Source organism: Balaenoptera ricei, chromosome 9 (assembly GCF_028023285.1).
Source record: "Balaenoptera ricei isolate mBalRic1 chromosome 9, mBalRic1.hap2, whole genome shotgun sequence".
Taxonomy (NCBI): domain Eukaryota; kingdom Metazoa; phylum Chordata; class Mammalia; order Artiodactyla; family Balaenopteridae; genus Balaenoptera; species Balaenoptera ricei.
In genome coordinates this window covers 1,457,884-1,480,179 of record NC_082647.1, presented here as the reverse complement: position 1 = coordinate 1,480,179, position 22,296 = coordinate 1,457,884, and the positions used below count along the sequence as shown (strand labels likewise).

General features: G+C 41.9%; 1 protein-coding gene across 3 annotated transcripts in view; it reads left to right on the top strand.

Annotated features, from left to right (window-relative positions):
- The window catches only part of UBE3C (ubiquitin protein ligase E3C), a 118,799-nt gene that overhangs the window by 23,500 nt on the left and 73,003 nt on the right, over positions 1 to 22,296 (top strand). For all 3 annotated transcript variants that reach the window (XM_059932938.1, XM_059932937.1, XM_059932939.1), the window contains exons 3-10: positions 1,294 to 1,368; positions 2,218 to 2,364; positions 6,204 to 6,319; positions 13,497 to 13,654; positions 16,520 to 16,673; positions 17,088 to 17,308; positions 17,808 to 17,962; positions 20,607 to 20,794. In XM_059932938.1, the coding sequence (XP_059788921.1) occupies positions 1,294 to 1,368; positions 2,218 to 2,364; positions 6,204 to 6,319; positions 13,497 to 13,654; positions 16,520 to 16,673; positions 17,088 to 17,308; positions 17,808 to 17,962; positions 20,607 to 20,794 (1,214 nt within the window). The remainder of the gene's footprint in view (positions 1 to 1,293; positions 1,369 to 2,217; positions 2,365 to 6,203; positions 6,320 to 13,496; positions 13,655 to 16,519; positions 16,674 to 17,087; positions 17,309 to 17,807; positions 17,963 to 20,606; positions 20,795 to 22,296) is intronic.

Below are 22,296 nucleotides of genomic sequence, written 5' to 3'. Positions count from 1 at the left end.
GCCTTTCAAGCCTGGTAGGTGGCACTCATAGAAGATGTGAAACATTGTCATGTGATAAGACAGTACAGATTTTGGTGTCACACCTGAGTTTGCTCTCTGACTCATATCTTTTGGCATCACTTACTTAATCTTTATGGAAGTCTCGGTTTCTGTGTCTTTAAAACAGGAGTAATACTCACCTGTAAGGTTATTGTATGAATGCATGTGAAGTGTCTCTCTTAGGGCTGGCACATAGTAGGCTCTCAAACACTGTTAGCTGCAGTGGTTATAATGATGATGAAGAATATATATTTTTGCTAGGTCACTGAAAGTTTTTTTTAACATCTTTATTGGAGTATAATTTCTCTACAATGGTGTGTTAGTTTCTGCTTTATAACATAGTGAATCAGCCATACATATACATATATCCCCATATCTCCTCCCTCTTTCATCTCCCTCCCACCCTCCCTATCCTACCCCTGAAAGTTTTAAAGACAGAGTCGAGTTGATAAAAATTGGAGTTTTCTGCTTGGAAACAAAGTGACCTTTAAAATAGATGCTTCTGTTGTCTGTATATTTTTTAATACTTAAAACAAAAACTGTAAAAAAAGGAAGTCTTTCTATGCTGGTAGAATTGTAAAATGGTGTAGCTGTTTTGGAAAACAGTCCAGCAGTTCCTCAAATGTTAATTCCATGCCTAGATATACACCCATGAGAAATGAAAACCTATGTCCCCGCAAAAGCTGGTACATGAATGTCCACAGCAGCATTATTCATAATAGCCCAAAGTGGAAAGAGCTCAAATGTCCATCAGTTAATAAGTGGATAAACAAAATGAGACATCCGTACAGTGGAACAGCCATAAAAAGGAGTGAAGTACTGACACATGGTACAGCGTGGATGAACCGTGAAAACATCATGCCAAGTGAAAAAAGTCAGACACAAAAGGCCACATATTATGATTCCATTGTACATAATGTCCAGAATAGGCAGTTCCATATAGACAGAAAATTGATTAGTGATTGCCAGCAGTGGGGGGTCGGGGTGGGAGGACAGAGAATGAGGGATGACTGGGTAAAACCCCTGGGTACAGGGGTTTTATTGGGGATGGGTGATGAAAATGTTCCAAAATTAGACAGTGGTGATGATTGCACAACGTTGAGTATATTAAAAATTGGTGAATGGTACACTTAAAAGAGTGAATTTTGTGGTACGTGAATTATGTAGCTTTTTTTTTTTTTTTTTAAGTCTTAACTAGTATTTGTCGTTTTCACTGATCCTGACCCATTGTTCCCTCCTCCCTGCATTATTCAGGAAGAAAGACGAAGATTGAAAAATGCAATAATTATCCAGTCATTTATTCGAGGCTATAGAGACAGAAAACAGCAAGTAAGTTTGTTTTTAAACTGAGAAGGAATTAGGTATGAGAGAGCTTATTTTATTTAATTTATTATTATTTTTTAATAGATTGATTGATTGATGGATTGATTGGCTGCGTTGGGTTTTCCTTTGCTGTGTGCGGGCTTTCTCTAGTTGCTGCGAGCGGGGGCTACTCTTCGTTGCCGTGCAAGGGCTTCTCATTGCCGTGGCTTCTCTTGTTGCGGAACACAGGCTCTAGGCGCACAGGCTTCAGTAGTTGTGGCACGTGGGCTCAGTAGTTGTGGCTTGCAGGCTCTAGAGTGCAGGCTCAGTAGTTGTGGCACATGGGCTTAGTTGCACCGCGGCATGTGGGATCTTCCCGGATCGAACCCGTGTCCCCTGCATTGGCAGGCGGATTCTTAACCACTGTGCCACCAGGGAAGCCCTGAGAGCTTATTTTAAATATGGCCTTGGATTCTTAGAAGTGGAATTCATTTTGTACGTGTTTTTGTGTGTACTTGTTTAATGAAAGTTAATGTGGATAATAGTATTTTCCCCAATAGTTAATTTTATTAGTTTATATAAAGATTTATAGACAGATGAGGTTTTTGGTGATTTTTAAATTATTAAATGCAAACATAGGCCAAACCATGGCTAAAGATCACAGTAGAAGGAGGTGGTGGAAGACTCCTGCATAGGGCGTTCATGGCTCTGTCACTACATTCCAGGCTTTTTGGGTTTCATTAACCGTTTACCAATGATAACTCCTCAGTAACGGAATCTTAATTGTCAGTTTCCACTACTCCAGTTTAAACACTGAGTGACCATTTAGACCATACGATCACGTGATCCTGTCTTTGTGTCTCGTTTTGTTGTCAGTACTCCATCCAGAGAAGTGCATTTGATCGCCGTGCCAGCTTGTCCCAGCCCGGTGGCACGTTTTCCATCGCCAGCGGTCCCAACCTTACCCTTTTGGTGAGGCAGCTTCTGTTTTTTTACAAACAGAATGAAGACTCAAAACGCTTGGTGAGTGTTGACTACATTTTCACTAACCCTTGTTAATGTGTTTTCCAGCTTTTGGTTTAATGTGGTCAGAAAACCCCTCCAGCGTGTCTCACCCTTGTGACTTCCTCAACCAGTGGTAATAGGTCGTCTTGGTGATAACGTTTTACCTCTTAAAAATCGATACAGATTTTCAGTAGGCTTTTTCATTTTCTTATTAAGGAAAATTTCGAATATAAGAAACAGCAGGCTGCTCTGTTGTGCTGTCCCGGTTAGCCAGTCTGCACAGACAGCTCCTTGCTTTGCACAGAACCCTCCGCCCTGCGCCTTCGTCCCTGTGACGGGCATCCTCTGTATTATAGCCTGTTAGCTGTAAGTACTTAGATGTGAATCTCTAAACTCTAGGGTCTCTCTCTTGAAACGTCTGAAATATAACTGTGTAACTTAAAAAATGTTACAGATTTTGATGTTATCAGCGATGAGGAACGGTGTGTATTAATGGAGGAGATACGTGGATGAATCATCTTTATAAAGTGGAACTTGTTACTGTGTCCAGTTTCCCAGGAAATATTGAGATTCATTAGGTTAAATACGTATTTATTCTTAGACATCCTTATTTACCTGGATTAAAAATCTCTAAGTAAAACATGGGTATACAGTGAAAAGTAAGTCTTCCATGCTCCAGCCGTACATACTAGAAGGACCCTTGTGTGGACTTTAAGTACAGAAGACATAGGAATACTTTATTGCTTATCTGGTGTTGGGCTTTAACACCCAGCATTGCTTCCTGTATTGAGCTAGGCTGGGCCATGGGAAGAACTTTCCATAAATCTTTAGAGGCAGTAAAGATGGCTTTCCTTAAATGCAGGCTCTTTTTTAAATTAATTAATTAATTAATTAATTATTTTTATTTACTTTTGGCTGCGTTGGCTCTTTGTTGCTGCACGTGGGCTTTCTCTAGTTGCGGCTAGCAGGGGCTACTCTTTGTTGCGGTGCGTGGGCTTCTCATTGCGGTGGCTGCTCTTGTTGCGGAGCACGGGCTCTAGGCGCGCAGGCTTCAGTAGTTGTGGCACGTGGGCTCAGTAGTTGTGGCTCGCGGGCTCTAGAGCGCAGGCTCAGTAGCTGTGGCGCACGGACTTAGTTGCTCCGCAGCGTGTGGGATCTTCCCGGACCAGGGCTCGAGCCCGTGTCCCCTAAAGGCAGGCTTTTTCTAGGCTTTCTGTCTGAAGTCTGTGAGAAGGAGAATGAGAAGCGTACAGCAGCAGGTCATCTGGCTCTCTTTCTGGAGCAGTCTGTTCCTTCCTCACGTACTCTGACCTTGGGGATTGAAGGTCAGACGTGGAGCACAGCCACGTGGGGGTCAGAAGGGCCGTCAGTCCTGTCTCTCCAGAGCACCCTTCGCTTTGGAGAACTGCTTCTGCCCCGCCCTGAGGTCTGGTCGGCGGTTCCTGCATGGCTTCTGCACGTGGTGCAGCCGCCCAGTCCTACAGGCCCCGTGTAGGATTAGAATTAACCAGGCCCTCAAGCCTGGTTCATATGAGAACAGCGAACTGGATTGTTTATTCAGTTTGCACACAGAAATGCAAGAACAATAAATCAGTCATATGTGGAGGGAAAGTCTCCTGCCCATCTTCAAGTACCCTAATTCCTACTTTAAGAGCAGGCGTGATGCCACTTTTGATAGTTTTTCTAAGGTGCTCTGTGCAGAACTGTGCGTATATGGCTCTCCCTTCCTCACCCACTCCCTTGATTTATTTTTTATTATAATGACTGTAAATATGGTCGCTGCTAAAATAGTGGACTGTGATTGCATTTTCTTTTATGTACAGTTTTCTTGAGTTATTCTGGAGTTAATTATTGTGTCATTTCTGTTTAATTATCTTTGAATCTCTTTATGGTAAAGTTTTCTTCCACCTCCTAACAGTAAAATAATTCTCAGTACAGTTTTCCGTGATTGGAGAGTCAGGTCACGGATGCTCTTTCCCCGCGAGCCGTTCCTTCTGCGTCCTGGGAACTTGCTGCACGGTTTGGAGTGGTTGCTCTCCACGCCTGCCATGTTCCTGGGAAAACCTCCGCTTTGCTTTGCGTCCGTTTCAGGTCCTCTTTCCTGATTCCGTATCTTTTTGCTTTCTTGGTTTACTCCCTTGTTTTATTGATGTACAGCCTCAGCTAACTTCCTGAGAAAGGATGGATAAGACGGAAAGTTTTTGAAACTGTACTTATCTGAATTTAGTAAATGACAACAAAAAGTTAGGCAAAGCAGATGTTTAATGTACTTAGAACTTTTGGGATGATATTGGTGCATTTGTCAAGAATGTAAAAAACAGTATCAAAATCCAGTCCACTACAAGGATATATTGTACAGCACAGGGAATAGAGCCAATATTTTATAATAACTATAAATGGAGGGTAACCTTTAAAAATTGTGAATCACTGTGTTGTACACCTGAAGCATATAATGTTGTACATCAACTATACCTCAATTAAAAAAAAAAAAACAGTCCAGAAAGTGTTCAAATAAAGTGCTTTGAGGTTTTTTTTTATGTCGTTGAAACGTAATTACTTGATAAATGTATTTACAGCCTTATTCTTGTACTTCCTACGGTTGGCCTTCAGATTTTTATAATGTTTAGTTACTGTACATCCTATTTTTATTTGTTAATGGGTAGTATTCAATACGAATTTTAGAATGAACTGCGTGTCAGATATTGCAGAAAATATTTGTATGATGTTGGTTCCTGAGAAAATATGAACAAGTAGCTCCAAATACCTCAAGAAGAAAGCTTGTGTGTAGGTAAATTAACATTCGGATTGGGTCTCAGAGTTATTTCCACCCAACTTAGGACACACTCGAATTTATCATGCAAAACATGTGTTAGTACTTTAATTGTTTGATAACATTTTATATCAAATAAGTGTTACTGTCAGAGGAGAAACTCTGTAAAAATGACAGGTAAAGAAAAGGTTCTGTGGCACATTTAAGAAGCTGTCTTAATTTTAACACTTCTAAATGGGTCTCATGAAATGAACAAATAGCAACAAAAATATCGTAGAGGAAGTATAAGAGATTCCTGTTTGGTATTGTGTTTTCAAAATCACTTCTGGCAGCTGTATCCACACTAGAGAGGCCTCCTGGGTGGGAGCTCAACAGAAATCTAACTCAGCATTTGCCCACTGCGATGGCCATCACCGTGTCCGGGACTGTGGGGGTTCTGGCCATCCGGACGTGTCTGACCTTTTTTCCCTCCAGCTGTGTGGACGTATAATTGACAAAATTGTAAGATACTTCAGATGCACACTGCAATGGTTTGTATAAACATTGTGATAGGATTCCTCCTGTCTAGTTAAGTGACACATCTCTCGCCTCACATGCTACACACCTGGCCTTTTATCAGGAATAGTGGGACTGAATGATTGCCTTTTCTACCGAAATTTCATGGAGTTAGGGAAGGAGAGTATCCACAGGAAAGGTGCTGGAAACTCAGAGGAGAAAGGTAAAAAGAAGGAACTGTTATCCTTTGTAACTTATGATTAAGATTGTGATTCTCATATGTTTTTATTGTGGTTTGCTGATTTTTGCAAATGAACTTTTTGTTTCACATTTACATGAGTTTTAAGTACTTTTAGTAATAAATTTAGTAATTTAACTTCATGCTGATGTGCTTTCTTAAGATGGAAAATTCAGGACGTGTGTGTACTACTATCTAAAACCTGACTTAGAAGATTTACTTCTTCTTATCATGTTTTGATTATTTTGATTAAGTATTTACCAATTAAGGAAATTTTGGTATGTTTGTAATTAGTAAATAATTAGCTTTTTATGGACTGAGAGTTATAATTGTATGTTTTGCTGTTTCTTTCAGATATGGATGTATCAGAACCTAATTAAATATAGCTCTTTGTTTGTCCAGCAGTTGGATGGATCTGAGAGACTTACATGCTTATTTCAAATAAAGAGGTTGATGAGCCTCTGTTGCAGGTAAACCCATCGTTGTCAGCAACTTGTGTGACGCGGTGATCACTTTGTCTAGAGGAATACCCTTTGGTTTTCAGTGTCTGCGGCAGTGGTTTTCCCCCTTTTTTTTTTTTTTTTTGAGACTGGAGTGTTCTATGTATTACAGTTTTCACTCCTGTGATTCTCCCTGTAGAAATTAAAATGTAGATATAAATACCTTCCAGATGATGTTTTCTTTCAAGTAGGCTCTGGGATTATCTTGTGGAATATCAGGGGTCCTGGTTGCTAGCGAGTGGATGGGCCACCTGAAAGGACTCCTGCTGTGAGGATGATCCCATTCTCCTAGGGTCTCTGCCCTAGGATACAGGCTCTTTAGAGCAGGCCTTTCATCAGGCTCTTGTGATTTATGTATGGACTTGAAATAAGTCACTTCCATGACTTTCCTGGATTCAGTCTACAAAGCACATTTAGGTGATGTGAGCAGTAGTACCTGAATGAGAAAACAAATTAACACCTTCACTGTTTTTCTCAAAATTGCTGATATCTGCACAGTAGCAAACTTTCAAATGATTCTGAGCCTTTAATATAATTTCAGCTAATTTTCTGGAAGTTGCATGTAGTCAGGTTTATTTAGGATTACTGTCAGAGCTAGGCCTTGTTAACTGACTTCCAGAATCCTGAGCTGGACTAAAGGTAGAGAAGAACCTTTATGAAGAGAGAGAATCTAGAAGATCACCAATCCCAAGAAATCTTATTTTTTTCAAACCCCTTTTATTTCTTGGGAAAACTTTTACTTTGAAAAACACATTGTATGCATTGATTCGCTGGAGCGGGAGTCAGCAAACTTTTTCTGTAAATGCCTAGATGGCATGAATTTTAGGGTTTGTGGGCCACCTGTGGTCTCTCTTATACATACTGTGTTTTTTCTTAACAAGCTTTTAAAGGTGTCAGGAGCACCCTTCACCCGAGAGCCACTCAGCCTGTGGCTGGTTCCGCGCACGGGTTGTAGTTTGTGGACACTAAATGTCCTTTCGAAGGTATTCATTTAGCAAGTAATTTTAATAGATGATAAATCCAAATGTAATTTCTCCTTGTTTTCCCCAACTTTTTGTTTTGGAAAATTTCTACCACCAGTAAAGTTGAAAGAATACCATATATCCTTCACCTAGATTCAAAAGTTACCATTTTGCCACATTTGCTTTCTCTCTCTCTCCACACCTACAGTTACGTTGTTTTTCTAAAGCATGTAAAAGTAAGTTGCAGACATCATGACGCTTCACCCGATTCACCGTACTTCTCCTAAGAAAGCACTCTCTGATGACCATAATGCTATGTTCACATCTAAGAAAATGAATAGTAATTCTCTTAATATCATGTGGTATACACACTCCATATTCAGATTTCCCCAATTATCTCAAAAATATCTTCTCTGTTTTGATGATCCTAGGCTCCATTTGTTTCACTTCTTCCTTTGTCTCCTCTCTTTCCTTCAAATTGGATGTCAGTTCTAGAGGAGAGTTTTTCAACCACACCCTCTTCATGTTTGGGGCTGAACTGTTCTGTGTTGTGCATGTGGTCCTGTGTGTTGTAGGGTGTTTAGCAAGATCCTTGCCCTGCACCCACTTGATGCAGGTGGCACCCACTTGATCACACAGGTCTCCAGACACTGCCGAGTGTCGCCCCCATGAGAACCACTGACATCGGGCTGTACTTGATTCAGTTTAAGCATGTTCAACAAGAATGCTTCATAGCAGATAACTGTGAGAGTCCTAGTGCCTCACGTGAGACATAGCCCATTCTCAGTGAGGCTGAGTGAAGGTAAAAACTCCTCTCTAGATTGTGCAGGTACATTTCCTTCCTTGTCATGAGAGTACCGCCTTTCACCCAGTGGTTTGGTTTTGCATTTGATGATCTACGCCTGAATCAGTTGTTATATCCGTGGTTTATAAAATGCTGATTTTTCTAATTCTGTTGTTTCTTCAGTGTTTGTTAGTTGGCGTTATTTCTGAAGAAGACCCTGCCTCCTTTTCCCTTTAGTCTCAGTCAGGCCTCATGTATTTTTAGATGCCGGGTAGAGGGAGCCCTTATCGGAGCCCCATTAGTGTTTCGAAGCATCTTTGCTTTCTGGGACACGCTATGTTGGGCTCTATTTAACACCTCCCCTGAAAGCCCCAGGTTGGGGCTGTTTTCTCTAAGGAAGCTGGTTCCTTTAGATGAGGAATGAAGTTTTAACAAAGTAAAATTAAAATAGCAATCTGTTAGAAACTTTATTTCAAGTGTGTGATGTTAATAAACCAGTGAATGATCTTACCTGCCGTGTGCAGGGCATTGAACTTTAGGTGCTTTGGCAAGTTACCAGAGATGGGGACGTGTGCTTTCTTCCACTCTTTTGGTCTCCATGGGAATTTAAGATAACTTTTTCAGAGCTAGAAAAGTAGTTTTATGTGAAAGAGATGATGTACCTCATTGTGTATGAAATCTGTGAATGAACAGATAACACGGAAGTTGATGCCACCTGAGTTCAGGATAAGCGGAACTCGGGTCAGTATAGTAATGAAGTAGAGGTCAGGAGACTGGATTCTAGTACTGCCTCTGTGTCTTGCCAGCCTAGGGCGTGACGGAAGTTACTGGATCTAGTTTTTAGCTTCATTCTAAAGTGAGGAGTATTGGATGAGACTGGTTCTTCCAGGCCCAGTATTTCAGTGCTCTACTGGGTGGTTGGACTGATGGGTAAACCTCTACTTAAAAGAAAATGGTCTCCTGGTCACCTCCATCCTTCAAAGCCATCTTTTTGCCTTTCCTTGGGCGCTGGAAGCATCATTGAGGGCTCAGGGATCTAACGGTACAGGGGTCATTGTTGGCATCTAGTACAGCTCTCAAAGTACACGCTTTCTGTCATTTTTATTTAGTGCTAATGTTGTTTGTAAACAGCTGCTTATCAACTTCAGTAAATTTATTTTGAAAATAAAGATAATTTTTTAAAAAGGTAATGAATACTGACATTACTTACATTTTTTCTTATGTGAGCATCCATTAGGAACAAAATTGGGATTGGCTAATCAGTTAATAACTTCGTTGATTAAAAAAGTTTATGGGTTTGTGACCACCTGGAGGGGTGGGATAGGGAGGGTGGGAGGGAGGGAGATGCAAGAGGGAAGAGATATGGGAACATATGTATATGTATAACTGATTCACTTTGTTATACAGCAGAAACTAACACACCATTGTAAAGCCATTATACTCCAATAAAGATGTTAAAAAAAAAAAAAAAAGTTTATGGGGTTCCTGCTAAGTGCTTGGCCCAGCTCTCAGCACTGCATGTGGCTCTGACAGGCAGAGAAGGGACCTGCTCTCCTGGAGACTGTCTTCTGGGAGACCGAGAATAAGCAAGAATGAGGAACACATGAACGTCTTTATGTGACAGAAATAGATGTTAAATAATGAGGAGGATAAAAGGAGGAAAGGGGGATTGAAATTTGGGGGCGTAGTTTGACTTTAGAGAGTCTGGAGGGAAGGGTGGCCCTGAGCGGGGGGGAGGCACAGCTGTGCAGGGACCAGAGTCCCCCCAGGCTCGGGCGGGGAGGCCGACGGAGGGCCCTCCGGGCGCATCCCAGCATCTGGAAGGGACTTGCCTTTATTTATTTATTTACTTTTGGCTGCATTGGATCTTCGTTGCTTTGCACGCGGGGTTTCTCTAGTTGTGGTGAGCTGGGGGGTACTCTTTGTTGTGGTGCGCGGGCTTCTCATTGCGGTGGCTTCTCTCATTGCGGAGCACAGGCTCTAGGCGCGCGGGCTTCAGTAGTTGTGGCTCGCGGGCCCTAGAGCGCAGGCTGAGCAGTTGTGACACTCCGTGGCATGTGGGATCTTCCCGGAAGAGGGCTCGAACCCGTGTCCCCTGCATTGGCAGGCGGATTCTTAACCACTGCACCACTAGGGAAGCCCTGGAAGGGACTTTCTTTAGGACTTTGGCTTTCATGCTGAGAGAGGAGAGAAGCCAAAGGAGAGTTCTGAGCCAAGGGTGACATGACCTGAATTTTCTTTCTTCCCTGACTCTTATAATGTTTTTATTATGAAATTTTCAAACATAAAAGAGTAGAAAAGTGGCACAGTAAGTGGGCATCTGCCTGCCATCCAGAGTCGAGTGTTTTTAACATTGTTGACCACTGTTAACATTTTGCTGAATCATTTCAAAGTAACATAGTGACTTCCCACTCCCAAAATACTTAAGTGTCCATCTCCCCAAAGAAGGACACTCCTGCAAACAAGAGTTTCATTAGTACACCTTTAAAAATGATTGAGAGTAATGTTAACTCTCACTAGGGCCACCAGTCTGGTTTGACAGTCCCAGTAATAGCAACCCTTGTACTAATATTAACTATCACTAGGGCCACCAGTCTGGTTTGACAGTCCCAGTAATAGCAACTCTTGTACTTAGAAATGACTCAGGTTGCTCATCTTGTCTAGTACCACGTCCATTTTCAAATTTCTCCTGTTTTCAAATTATATTGAATAGCTCTTTTTCTTTCTTCTTTTTAAAAAATAAACTCTAATTGACCACACATAACCTTGGATGTCTCTTGAATCTTTTCATCTGGAGTAGCCCCTGCCACCCTGCATCTCCAATTTATGTTTTTCTAGAACTGTTCTCACTAGTGTGCTGCAGAGACGGGGATCCGTAAGAGACAGCAGTGGTCCATTCTAGAAATGATGGTGTCTTGGGCCATGGTGATCTCAGTGGGAGTGTCATGAAGTTGGTTGGAACCTAGAGTGCACAGGATTTACAGACTGGATGTGGGGTTTCAGAAAGTAAAGCCAAGGATGCCTACCAGCTTTTGGTTTGAGCATTTAGAAGGATGAAGTCGTCTTAAACACTAAGGAACATAAACATGCATGAGATTAAGTGAATTGTGTAGGAAGAGAACCAAAGACTGGTCCCTGGGGTCCCCTGACATCAGGATGCTGTGGGGAAGAGGAGGAGCTGGTGATGGAGGAGGAGAGTCCAGGGCCCTGGCCTCCGAGCAGGGAAAGCACGGGGAGGAGGGGGGAGGAGGGGGGAGGAGGGGGGAGGAGGGCGGTCAGGGAGTGGCCACCAGCATAAACGGAGTCAGAGAATTGATCATTGAGTTGGTAATGCTCAGTATTGTTTTCCAGGAAAGGTAAAATCGGGACTCCCTATGAACATGTGTCAGTGATTTTATTTAACTGGTTAATTAACGAGGGAACCAGTGAGATGTTACAACTGATTCAAACAAGGATTTGCCTTAGGGAATTTATATTCTCTGGCAGAAGCCTTTTGCATTGCCAGGAACAGGAATAATTTGTGTCGCTCTGTATGGGAAACATTTGCATTCCTGTCAGTTTTCTACAAGTTAGCTTCTGTCTCTACGGAGTTGTAGATCAGCCTGGTGGGAGGCGAGGATGGAGGTAACACAGTGAGCGAGCTGGGCCAGCCACCAGTCTTTCCTGCCCATTTCACAGTCTGGCGGTTTTCCCCGCCGTAGCACCGTTGGTCACCTTGATGAGGGCAGCGGTGGGGAAGGGCCGGTTGGCTCGGGTTTAAGAGGAATTGTGAATGGTGAAGAGCTCTGCACAGGGGCAGAGATGTGGGCCAGGAGTGGGTGAGGCAGTGGGGTCTGGAGACTAAGGTGGGAAACCTGAGAGTGCGCTTATCCAGGATCCAGGTGGGAGGGGAAATGGGCCCGGGGAAGGGGTTGCTGGAGCTCGGCGGAATGAGGGCCAGGCGGGTGCGGCCTGGGTGGGCACCGACAGTGTACTTGGGTTTTCAAGAAACAAAGGGCCCACTTAAAAGCTGGAGCACTTTTGAAAAGCAGACACACGAATGAACAATAAGCACTTGAAAAGGTACTCAACATCATAAATAATCACAGAGGTGCAAATTCAGATCACAGTAAAGTTCAGTTATGCAGCCATTAGCTTGGCTAAAACTTGAAAAAGGGTTAATACCAAGTGTTTCGGGTATGGAGCAGCTGGGACTCTCACATACTGCCCTTCACAGTGGACGGTTTCTTGTCAAGTTAAATGCTGTCTGGCTACCATGTGACCCAGTGGTTCCTCACCTAGGAATTTACCCAAGAGAAATAAGACAGGTCCACACAGGCTATCCTTGAACGTTCATACAGCTTTACTTATAACAAGAAAGGTCGTGTCCATCAGCATATGAATACATAACCAAAACATGGTCTTCCCATGCTGTGGAATGCGACTAGCAGTAAAAGGACCGTGTGTTTAACATGTTGGATGAATCTCAGAAAGATGCTGAGTGAAGCATCTAGACAATGTGTGCATGCCGTATGGTTCTCGTGGATAGAATAGTAGGAAATGCAGACTAGTCTATGTGACAGAAGAAATTGGTTGGGGGTGGAGGAGTTGGAGGGAGGAAGTTACTAGAGAGGGCCGAGAGGAAGCGGTGGATGGATGTGTCCTCATTGTGGGGTAATGTCGGAGCTCATTGCATTGCATACGTTAAATGAGTGCAGATTATCATGTGTAAATTGTGTCTCTGTAAAGCTGATTCTAAGAAAAGAGGGAGGGGATATATGTATACATATAGCTATTCACTTTGTTGTACAGCAGAAACTAACACACCATTGTAAAGCAATTATAGTCCAATAAAGATGTAAAAAAAAAAAAAGACATTCTCTGTTTTTAAGTAAGACTTAGTTTTGTGACAGCTAAGCCTTCCTTTCTGCCTATAATTCTCATAGTAAGAAGGGAGTCTTTAGTCAAAATGCTAGATGACTTAGGATCAGAAATATACTAAGTGTTCTTCTTGGGAGATACTGTGGGCATGGAAAGTCTTGCAGGCACTTGTGGAAAGATCCTTATCTGAGTTGGATTAGATGCAGCTTAGGTCAGTGTATCATACCCTTCCCACACGGCATTGGTGATCTTTGATTTTCCGTGTCTGTTTCTCCCTCTCTGATGGTGCATTTTTCTTCTCTAAACCGGGCGCCGTCATTCTATTTGGCACATAATAAGGACTCAAAAAAAGTGTCAGTGACACGATGCTTGGTTATTTCCTGTCTGTCTTGGAGTCACGTCTGTTTTCAGGGATGTTGTAGTGCTAGAACAGAATGGCTCGAACACTTACCGTAGAGAAGAGAAGAATTTGACGAAACTTTCGGTGACGCTTGCCGTCTAGTAAGTGTGTGAATACTTTTTTTTTTTTTCGTTTTTACAGGTTACTGCAGAACTGTAATGATGACAGTTTGAATGTTGCACTTCCAATGAGAATGCTTGAGGTGTTTTCCTCTGAGAGCACCTATTTGCCTGTTTTACAAGATGCTAGCTATGTGGTGTCTGTGATTGAACAAATTTTGCACTACATGATTCAGAATGGTAAGTCGGCGGTGTAAGAACTGGGGGTGGCGTGGTCGTGAGCAGTCGGCACCGGCCAGGGCACCTTTCTGGGTGGGAAGCGTTGTGTGAATCACAGATTCTAACATCTGTCCTCGTCTCTACCCACCCTCAAAATTCAGAAATGTGTCTGCTATCTTTACCTCACTTTTCCTGTTGCTTGAAAATGAAGTAAGTTAGCGTCTGCTTTCGGACGTTGTTCCAGGAGCTCTGGGCCCACAGTGCAGGCCTGGCTGCCGCGGCCGGGTGGTGGGCACAGTCACGCCGCGAACACAGCGCCACGCCGGGTGGTGGGCACAGTCACGCCGCGAACACAGCGCCACGCCGGGTGGTGGGCACAGTCACGCCGCGAACACAGCGCCACGCCGGGTGGTGGGCACAGTCACGCCGCGAACACAGCGCCACGCCGGGTGGTGGGCACAGTCACGCCGCGAACACAGCGCCACGCCGACCAGGGAAGAGGCTGTCCCAGGAGTCACAGTAGTTCAGTAGAGGAGACGAAGGTGCTCAGTTTATTTGAATTTTCTTGTTAACTCGGTGACACACGTCTTAAAGTGACTGCATTCTGTCAGGTATAATAACCTAGATCTGCAGTTCCTCTGAGAACGTGTTAGTGTTGCCGGCAGAAAGACTATGAAGTGCATATGATTTTTAAAACTTCTATGATAATTAAGTAACATAAAGTAAAAAATTTGATTCCCAGGGACTTCCCTGGCGGCCTAGTGGTTAGGACTCGGTGCTTTCACTGCCGTGGGCCCGGGTTCAGTCCCTGGCTGGGGAGTTGATCCCACAAGCCGCGTGGCGTGGCCAGCAAGGACAACGGCAACAAAAATCTGACTCCAAAAATCAGCTGCTTCAGGGCTCCTGGACTTCAGGAGCATTAACGTTAGAATGGGTGTGTTATGAGTCATAAAAGGAGCTATAGGGTGTTCTGGAAAGCAACAGTTACTGATAAAAACATAAATAATTTTGCTTTTTTTTTTTGAAATGGACTAATCTGTTGATGGGTTAAATCTAGCTAATTTAATTCTCAGGATTAAAACTGTAGAAATTAAATTCTTATACATCCAACCTTACTGTTTGGCTTAGGTTTAAAAAAAAAAAGAAACCCTACTTAGTTCGTTGAAAAATTAGGGAAACTACTGAGTTAATCAAATTGAAATTTGTGGAATTTGATCTTTTAAAAAGCAAATTAATGGCAATTGTAAATGGTCCACTGTGTTAATTGATGTATTATTATATATATTGACTTAAGACTAAGCATTCAATGAGAATTTTTACTCTTCTTGCTGTCAAAAGTGCAAAGATGGTAACTAAGAAATATGCATTATTTTAAAATGTGTCCTGAACTAGGAGATGCTTCAGAATCTTACACAGAAGGTGCTGCTTCCAGTGTCTGTGGTATAGCCATGCTTCATCTTTTTTGATAAATTACTTCCTGACGTTACCAGTCTGTAATGTTTTAGCGTCGTGTTCATTTACTAGTTCATGTTGTTATTGTACACTGTATGTTGACTTAACATGAAGCTTTTTAACAATTGCAACTAAACTACTTAATGCTCTGTTCATGCTGTCAATCTGCACATATTTGTGTTAATATATTAATACTACGATACTTAAAAAATTTTTCTTGATGTGTTTAAAAAATTTTTTTGATGTATTTATGTCTTTTCAGTTTTATAGCAAAGAGCTTTCAGGCTTTCTTGTTGCGCGTCACTGGTAATCAGTGTGTGTGAGGTTAGAGTTGGGGTAGTTGCAGAGCAGGTCTGGTGATCCCGTGCGGAGACTCACTGTTCAGCGACCGAACGTCGGGTGCAGAGCTGGAGAGAGCAAACCAAGCAGGTGGAGTGTGTGTTAGTGTGAGCTTACAGTAACGAGATGCCTGCAGACTATGCCTGAAGGTGCTCTTACTGCCGTGCAAGAAAGGGGCACACGCTTCTATAGGACTGCGTGACCTGAGTTGTTAGTGGCGGCAGAGTTATGTTCACCGTACCCCTAGAAAGCCATCAGCAGCTTAGAAAGGCCATGCCAGGTGTTTCTGCTTCATAGAGGTCGTCTTTAAAACATGTGAATCCCTCGGTGCCCACATTGTGGTCTCCAGAGGGATCCTTTCCTTTAGAAGGGATTGAAGAGTCCCTGGTCCCGATTGGGAGATGAGAAAGTGAGACTGGGCCCTCTTGTCCCATCAGGAAGCAGAGACGCTCACCTGACTGCACCCCATCAGCAGTATGGTGATGGTCAGGAGTATCAGCAAGTAGAACAGCTGCAGTGCATGGAAGTCTACCCAGGGGTTAAAGTCCTGGGTTCAACATGATGTTGTTTACAAAACCACAAAAGGACTTAATTACTTGAAGGATGCTTAAGAGATTTAAAAAATCACAATATATGGGATTTACTTGGATCCTGATGCAAGCAAACTAGTTAAATAAAATTTATAACATGAGTCAGCTGGAGACTTGAACACTGATAGGTATTTGTGATATTGAGGAATTATTACTAATTTATTTTAGCTGTGATGATGGTAGTTTTAAGAAAAATAAAGTCCTTTGATGATATACTGAGATAATTATATCTTGGATCTGCTTCCAAATGAGTGGAGGCATAGATGACTGGCTGTAGTTGATAATTGTTGGTGCTGGGTAGTGGGTACGTGGACTTTATGCATCACTTCAAGCTACATGGGTGCCTAAAGGTTTCTTAATAGAAACTTGAAGAAAAATTAACTTGAAGTTGTACCTGTGGAGATTTATAAAAAGCATTTAAAAATTGACAAGTTTTTTTTTCCCCTCCTTATAAGAAAAGGTATGAATTGATACAAATTATAAATACGTTTTTCTTTTCTTTTAGGGTATTATAGATCTCTCTATTTGTTAATTAACAGCAAGCTTCCATCAAGTATTGAATATTCTGATCTATCTCGAGTTCCTATAGCAAAAATTTTGCTAGAGAATGTTTTAAAACCATTGCACTTTACTTACAACTCCTGTCCAGAAGGTGCAAGGTGAGAATGGAATTAATTTATTGATTTTGTAATTTCACAAGATTGTATGTGTCCAACAATAACTTTGACATAGGATGCTATGTTAAATATAGACTTGAAAGTCAAATTTTTGCTTTATTAGTGTGACTCAGTTTAAAGAAAAATGTACTTTTTCTATCTGTCCTGCACCCTAACATAAATTTATAATTCTGATGACCTGGTTATTTTCTTGCTTTCTAGTAGCTATCAAAAGTTAGCAAAAACACGGCAGAGTTTTTTTTATAGGAAAGACACAACATTAAGTTCAGGGTAATCTAGTTGATATTGAAAGCTTAACATTGATTAGGAAGATATTTTGTGACCAGTGATTTGAATCAATGATTTTGTGAACAGTGTGTTTTGGTTTTATTAAAAGCTTCCATTTTTCTTTTTAAGGCAACAAGTTTTTACAGCCTTCACGAAGGAGGTCCTGGCAGCCCCCTTCACGGAGCAGGTCTTCCACTTTGTCATTCCCGCCTTGGCCGACGTGCAGACCGTCTTCCCCTATGAGCCCTTCCTGAATGCACTGTTGTCCATAGAGGGTCCACGCTCCAAGACCAGTGGTGGAGCGCCGTGGCTCTTCTACTTTGTTTTAACTGTTGGTGAAAATTATTTGGGTATGAAATACAAGATGTGTCTTACCCGAACTCACATAGAGGTGGTATTAGCGCATAAGAGCAGGGGGTGTGGTGGCGGGTGTCCCGTTGTCGAGGTGGCCTCTGGGGTGGGGATTTCTGGAAGGGCGTATTTGCTGAAGGACTGTGCCCTGGGCAGTGTCCCTGGGGAAGGTTTCCAGGCACAATGAAAAAGTCTGCTTTAAATACATATTATAAGGCCTCACAGATTAAGAAGAATTTTAGAGTTGAATGGGAGAACTCCTGGGAGTGTGGGGATGTTTTCCCCATTTATGCTAAACTGCTAACGTGCCTATTGTAGAATTTTGGTATCTTCCTCTAGTATATTTTAATGCACACATCTATATATGAATTGTTAAAGTTTTAATAATAAGTCCTGGTCAGAAATGCCTCCCTGAGTACAGGAAAAATGTTAATCTGAGTTTTCCAGTTTCTTTTTGATCCCTTCTAATTAACGGTTGTAACTCATTGCTTTACAAAGGGACCCTCTCTGAGGAAGGACTGCTAGTGTATTTGAGAGTCCTCCAGACCCTCCTTTCTCAGTTGCCGGTTTCACCTGCCAACACAAGCTGTCAGGATTCAGCCAGTGACTCTGAAGATGAGAGTGGAGAGACAGACACGCAGACAAGTGCTCCAGTAAGCTCCCGGGTCCTATGCGTCCGAGCACAGCTTCATCTGACGTCGGAAGTCAGAAGCTTGTGTCCATCCTTATTTCTAATTATATAAGTAATACATCAAGACATTCTTATTGCAAAGCCTTCAGCTGTAGAGATAAGGGCCCCTCACCCGCACTGCCGTCGTGCCCTTCCCCAGAGAGAGCCGTCCTCGTGATTGGACACGAGTTCTTCCATACCTTTTCCTTACGTCTGTCTGTACAAGGTTATGTGGAGATACATAGTTTTGTGTTTGGTTTTTTCATGTAAAATAGGGTCATCCTGTGTATTAGTTGAATCATTACTCAGGAAATAGTTCCTAGGAGTGAAATGACTGGGTTAAAAGCTGCTAGTTCTCAGGAAGCGCACTTACTGTGTGTCAGGCACTATTCTACTTTTCCTTTTTTTAAAGAATTTTTAAAAAATAACTTTATTGAGATACACTTCACCATAAAATTCACCCTTTTATTTTTATTTTTTAAATATATTTTTATTTTTATCTATTTATTTTTAGAAAATTGGGTTTTTTTTGGCTGCACGGCATGTGGGATCTTAGTTCCCCGACCAGGAGTTGAACCCGTGCCGCCTGCAGTGGAGACGCAGAGTCCTAACCCCTGCGCTGCCAGGGAAGTCCCGAAATTCACCCTTTTAGAGTAATACACAATTCAGCGACTTTTCCGTGTAGTAACATAACCGTGCGGCCGTCGCCACTGTCTAATTTTAGAGCGTCTTCATCACTCCACAGAGAAACCCCAAATCCATTAGCAGTCAGTCCCTTTCCTCCTTCCCCTCAGCCCCTACAAGAAAAAATGAGGTTAAGTTTCTTCTTACCCCGTCTTGTGAACAGCACACAATGTCTTTGGTCAATTTTCGCAAATTTTATAGGTGATAAATACCATGATTGGTTCTTAAACTCATTTTACGAACAGTGTCACATGTTACCTCCCTCTTCTCAGCGAGTGTTGTCTACTGTGCATTTTCAAGGAATAAAAAGCCTTATGTCACTTATACACACAATTTGCCACTGACGTCTTTTTCTCTTAATTACACAATGGAAATGGCTTGAGGTGTGGCTGTACTAGGTTTTCGATACATATTTTTTTTGGTTAGGAAATTTCTCTTTGGTTAATGCCGAGTCTAGTCCCAAGAGCAATACACTTGAGAGTGACTCGTGCTGTGTGGGGTGGGAGTTGGGGGTGTCGAGTGAAAGGGCACAGAGGCTCCCTTAGCAGAGATGAAAAAGCCATAACAGGAGGACAGGGGGAAACAGATGAGTGGTTGCCAGGGCTTAGACCAGGGCAGGGTTGATTACAAAGAGACACAACAGAGTTTTGGTGGGTGCTGGAACTCTTGCATCTGTCAAAACTCAGAACTGCAAACCAAAAAGTGTGAATTTTATTGCATGGTCAAAAAAAGAAGTGGGATCCTGTAGATGAAATGTAGATAAAACTTCTGTTTTTAGAAGACAGTTTGTTAATACTTAACCTTCTAGAGAATCTGTGAAATTTAAATTTTATTTGTAGAAGCATACCTCATTTTATTGCACTTCTCAGGTGTTCCATTTTTTACACATTGAAGGCTTTTGGCAGTTCTTTGTTGTCAGGTGATGGTTAGCATTTTTTAGCAATAAGGCATTTTTAAATTAAGGTATGTACATTGTTTTTTTTAAAGACATAATGCTATTGCATTATGTATTTAATAGGCTACGATAGAGTGTAAACATAACTTTCATATGCACTGGGAAACCAAGAAATTCATGTGAATCACTTTATTTCGCTGTTTGCTTTACTGTGGTCTGGAACCAAACCTGCAGTATCTCCAAGGTGTGCCTGTACAAAATGCGATTTGTATCTTAAGTGAAGAGATATATATATATATGTATATATTAGATACATCTCTAATACAATGTTTTATTTGGTAGACTGTTATAAGTTACATAAATTATATTCATCCAGGTTTCCAAACAGTACAGTCAGTAATACCCAGTGTTGTATATATAGTCATTTTTATATACTCATATATATGTACATATATGAAAAAAGTATATATCTTTGGTTAATATCCCAAATAGGTAAACTGCATCGAATATTAGCTCAGCTTTTAGTCAGTGAAGCAGATATTCTAGAGAAGTTAAGCTGTAAAATAACAGGTTTACGTATTTCATTTGATGTTTTTTAAGTTCTTTAATATTCTGACTATTTTGCTTAAACTGTGGTATCTCAAATAATTTAAAATTTTATCAGATGGTAATACATTTTCACACATGTATGCTTAGTATAATGCAATCTGGAAAATATGAAATAAATTTTTCTTAAAATGTAAGGCCTAAAAATATTATCATATTAGTAAGCAAAAACTGAGTGTTCACAGCTCCTGTGTTGTTATGCTGGGCAAAATTGGTACCTACCATAGATAATGACTTTGGATCTCCAGAGGATTTCAACTTACTTTAACGGGTGACTTGGTAGAGATATTGATATGTTCGTTGTGATGTGGATAATTTTTAGGTAACACCTTTCTTATATTTTCAGTTGAAGGAAAATAAGATTTTACGTTATCTTTGTAGTGTTGAGCTGAGTTCTAATAGAACATGGTTAACTCAGACTAACCCATCTGGTGTGTTTTAGGAGGATGGTAGACTGTCAGTACCGTACATAACCGAGGAATGTCTGAAAAAGTTGGATACGAAACAGCAGACCAACACCCTGTTAAACCTGGTCTGGAGGGACTCCGCCAGCGAGGAGGCCTTCACGCTGATGGCGGCCATCTGCCATACCCTCATGGTGCAGCACCGCGTCATGGTGCCCAAGGCCAGGCAAGTCTCCTGGGCGTGGGTGCCTCGGTCCCCGGGGGTCTCTCCTCCCTCTGCTGGCCATCCCCTCCCTCCAGCCAGCATCATGGAAGATGAAAGTTTGTTTGTTTTTCTTTGCTAACCCAGCTAATACTGTTTAAGTCCTTTCCCTGGCCTTTGGCATGTTAACCAATCCAAGAAGCTCCTCTTGTGTGCTGTCTGGGGTGAGGGGAGCTTAGTCCTGGCCACCCCTGTAAAAAGTCTGACTCATGCCTGGATGACAGAACCAACCTATTACTTGTCTCTCTAGGCTTTTTCATAGCACTCTTTTTGTCAGAGTGCCCTTGACAGTTTACTTTGGTACCTGAAAAATTTTTGTTCTTCAAAACTTTGAAATGAACTTTTGAGAGGGACAAGAAACCTAGGAATTTAAATGTGGCCGATGAATGTGACAGTGACCTTAAACTATTGATATTCTGTCCCTCTATTTTGAGTGACAGCAGTTTCCTAGAATTTAACAGAACAATGCTCAGAGGAGCGCAGTGAACCCGAGTGTAGTGGTTCCACTAGGAACTGAGGGGCCACCCTGTGTGAGGCGCGTGGGTGCCTGAGTCCTGTGTGACCAGACAGAGTCCCCTCTGTTTGTAAAATGCTATCCCGTAACATGAAAAGAGCTGTTTCTTTTGCTAGGAAAGCGTTCTTTGAAGCGAGCTGTACGCAGGGAACTCATCACCTGCAGCTGCCTTGTAAACACTAATGCAGCCAGCTAATTAGGTGCTGTCCTAGCTCACTGGTGTTTATTACTGTCGGACGCAGCAAGATGCCAGGGAAACTGCGAGCCCGGGATTAGGTGATGAGCTCTCTGTGGGCTAATTGCGTCAGAGCAGGATGTGAGATCTGAGGCTCTTGCAGCTGCACTGGGCCCCTTGCTTTTATTGGAGCACAGAGTCCATTGCTTTGGGTAGTAATGACCGGGTTTGACGCATCGCTGCCCTGGTCTGGGGTTCACCGGTGAACCGCTTCCAAAAGGTGTTTATATGTAGCCTGGATTTTATGAGCACAGCACCTATTTCCTCTAAGAAAGCACTCCAGGAATTTTATTTATGGCCTAAATATATTAGGTTTTGAGTATTTAGCATGTTTTTCATAGCTCATAAAAGAGCAAATAGGCTTATTTTAACTGTTGTAGATTTTAACCACTTGCAACTTTTTTTAAGGTATTTAAAAGATGATTATTAAATTTCTAGGCTGATAACTCACTCTCAACTCTTCCCAGGCTCATATTAGTCCCTCTTATTTTCAGGGTTGGGATTTGAGGTTTTAATTTCTGTTTAACATTGATTGTCAGGATGTATAAAGGAATTTGGAGGCCCTTCCTACATTGATAATGGAAAGATTTCTAAGATATATGTTTAAGTAAAACAAAGGAAGATATAGAGCAATGAATAATTATCTTTTGTGTCTGAAAGGTGGAAAAAGTAAGAATGTGTATTTGTATTTGCATGAAGAAACTTGGAAGCGTTCAC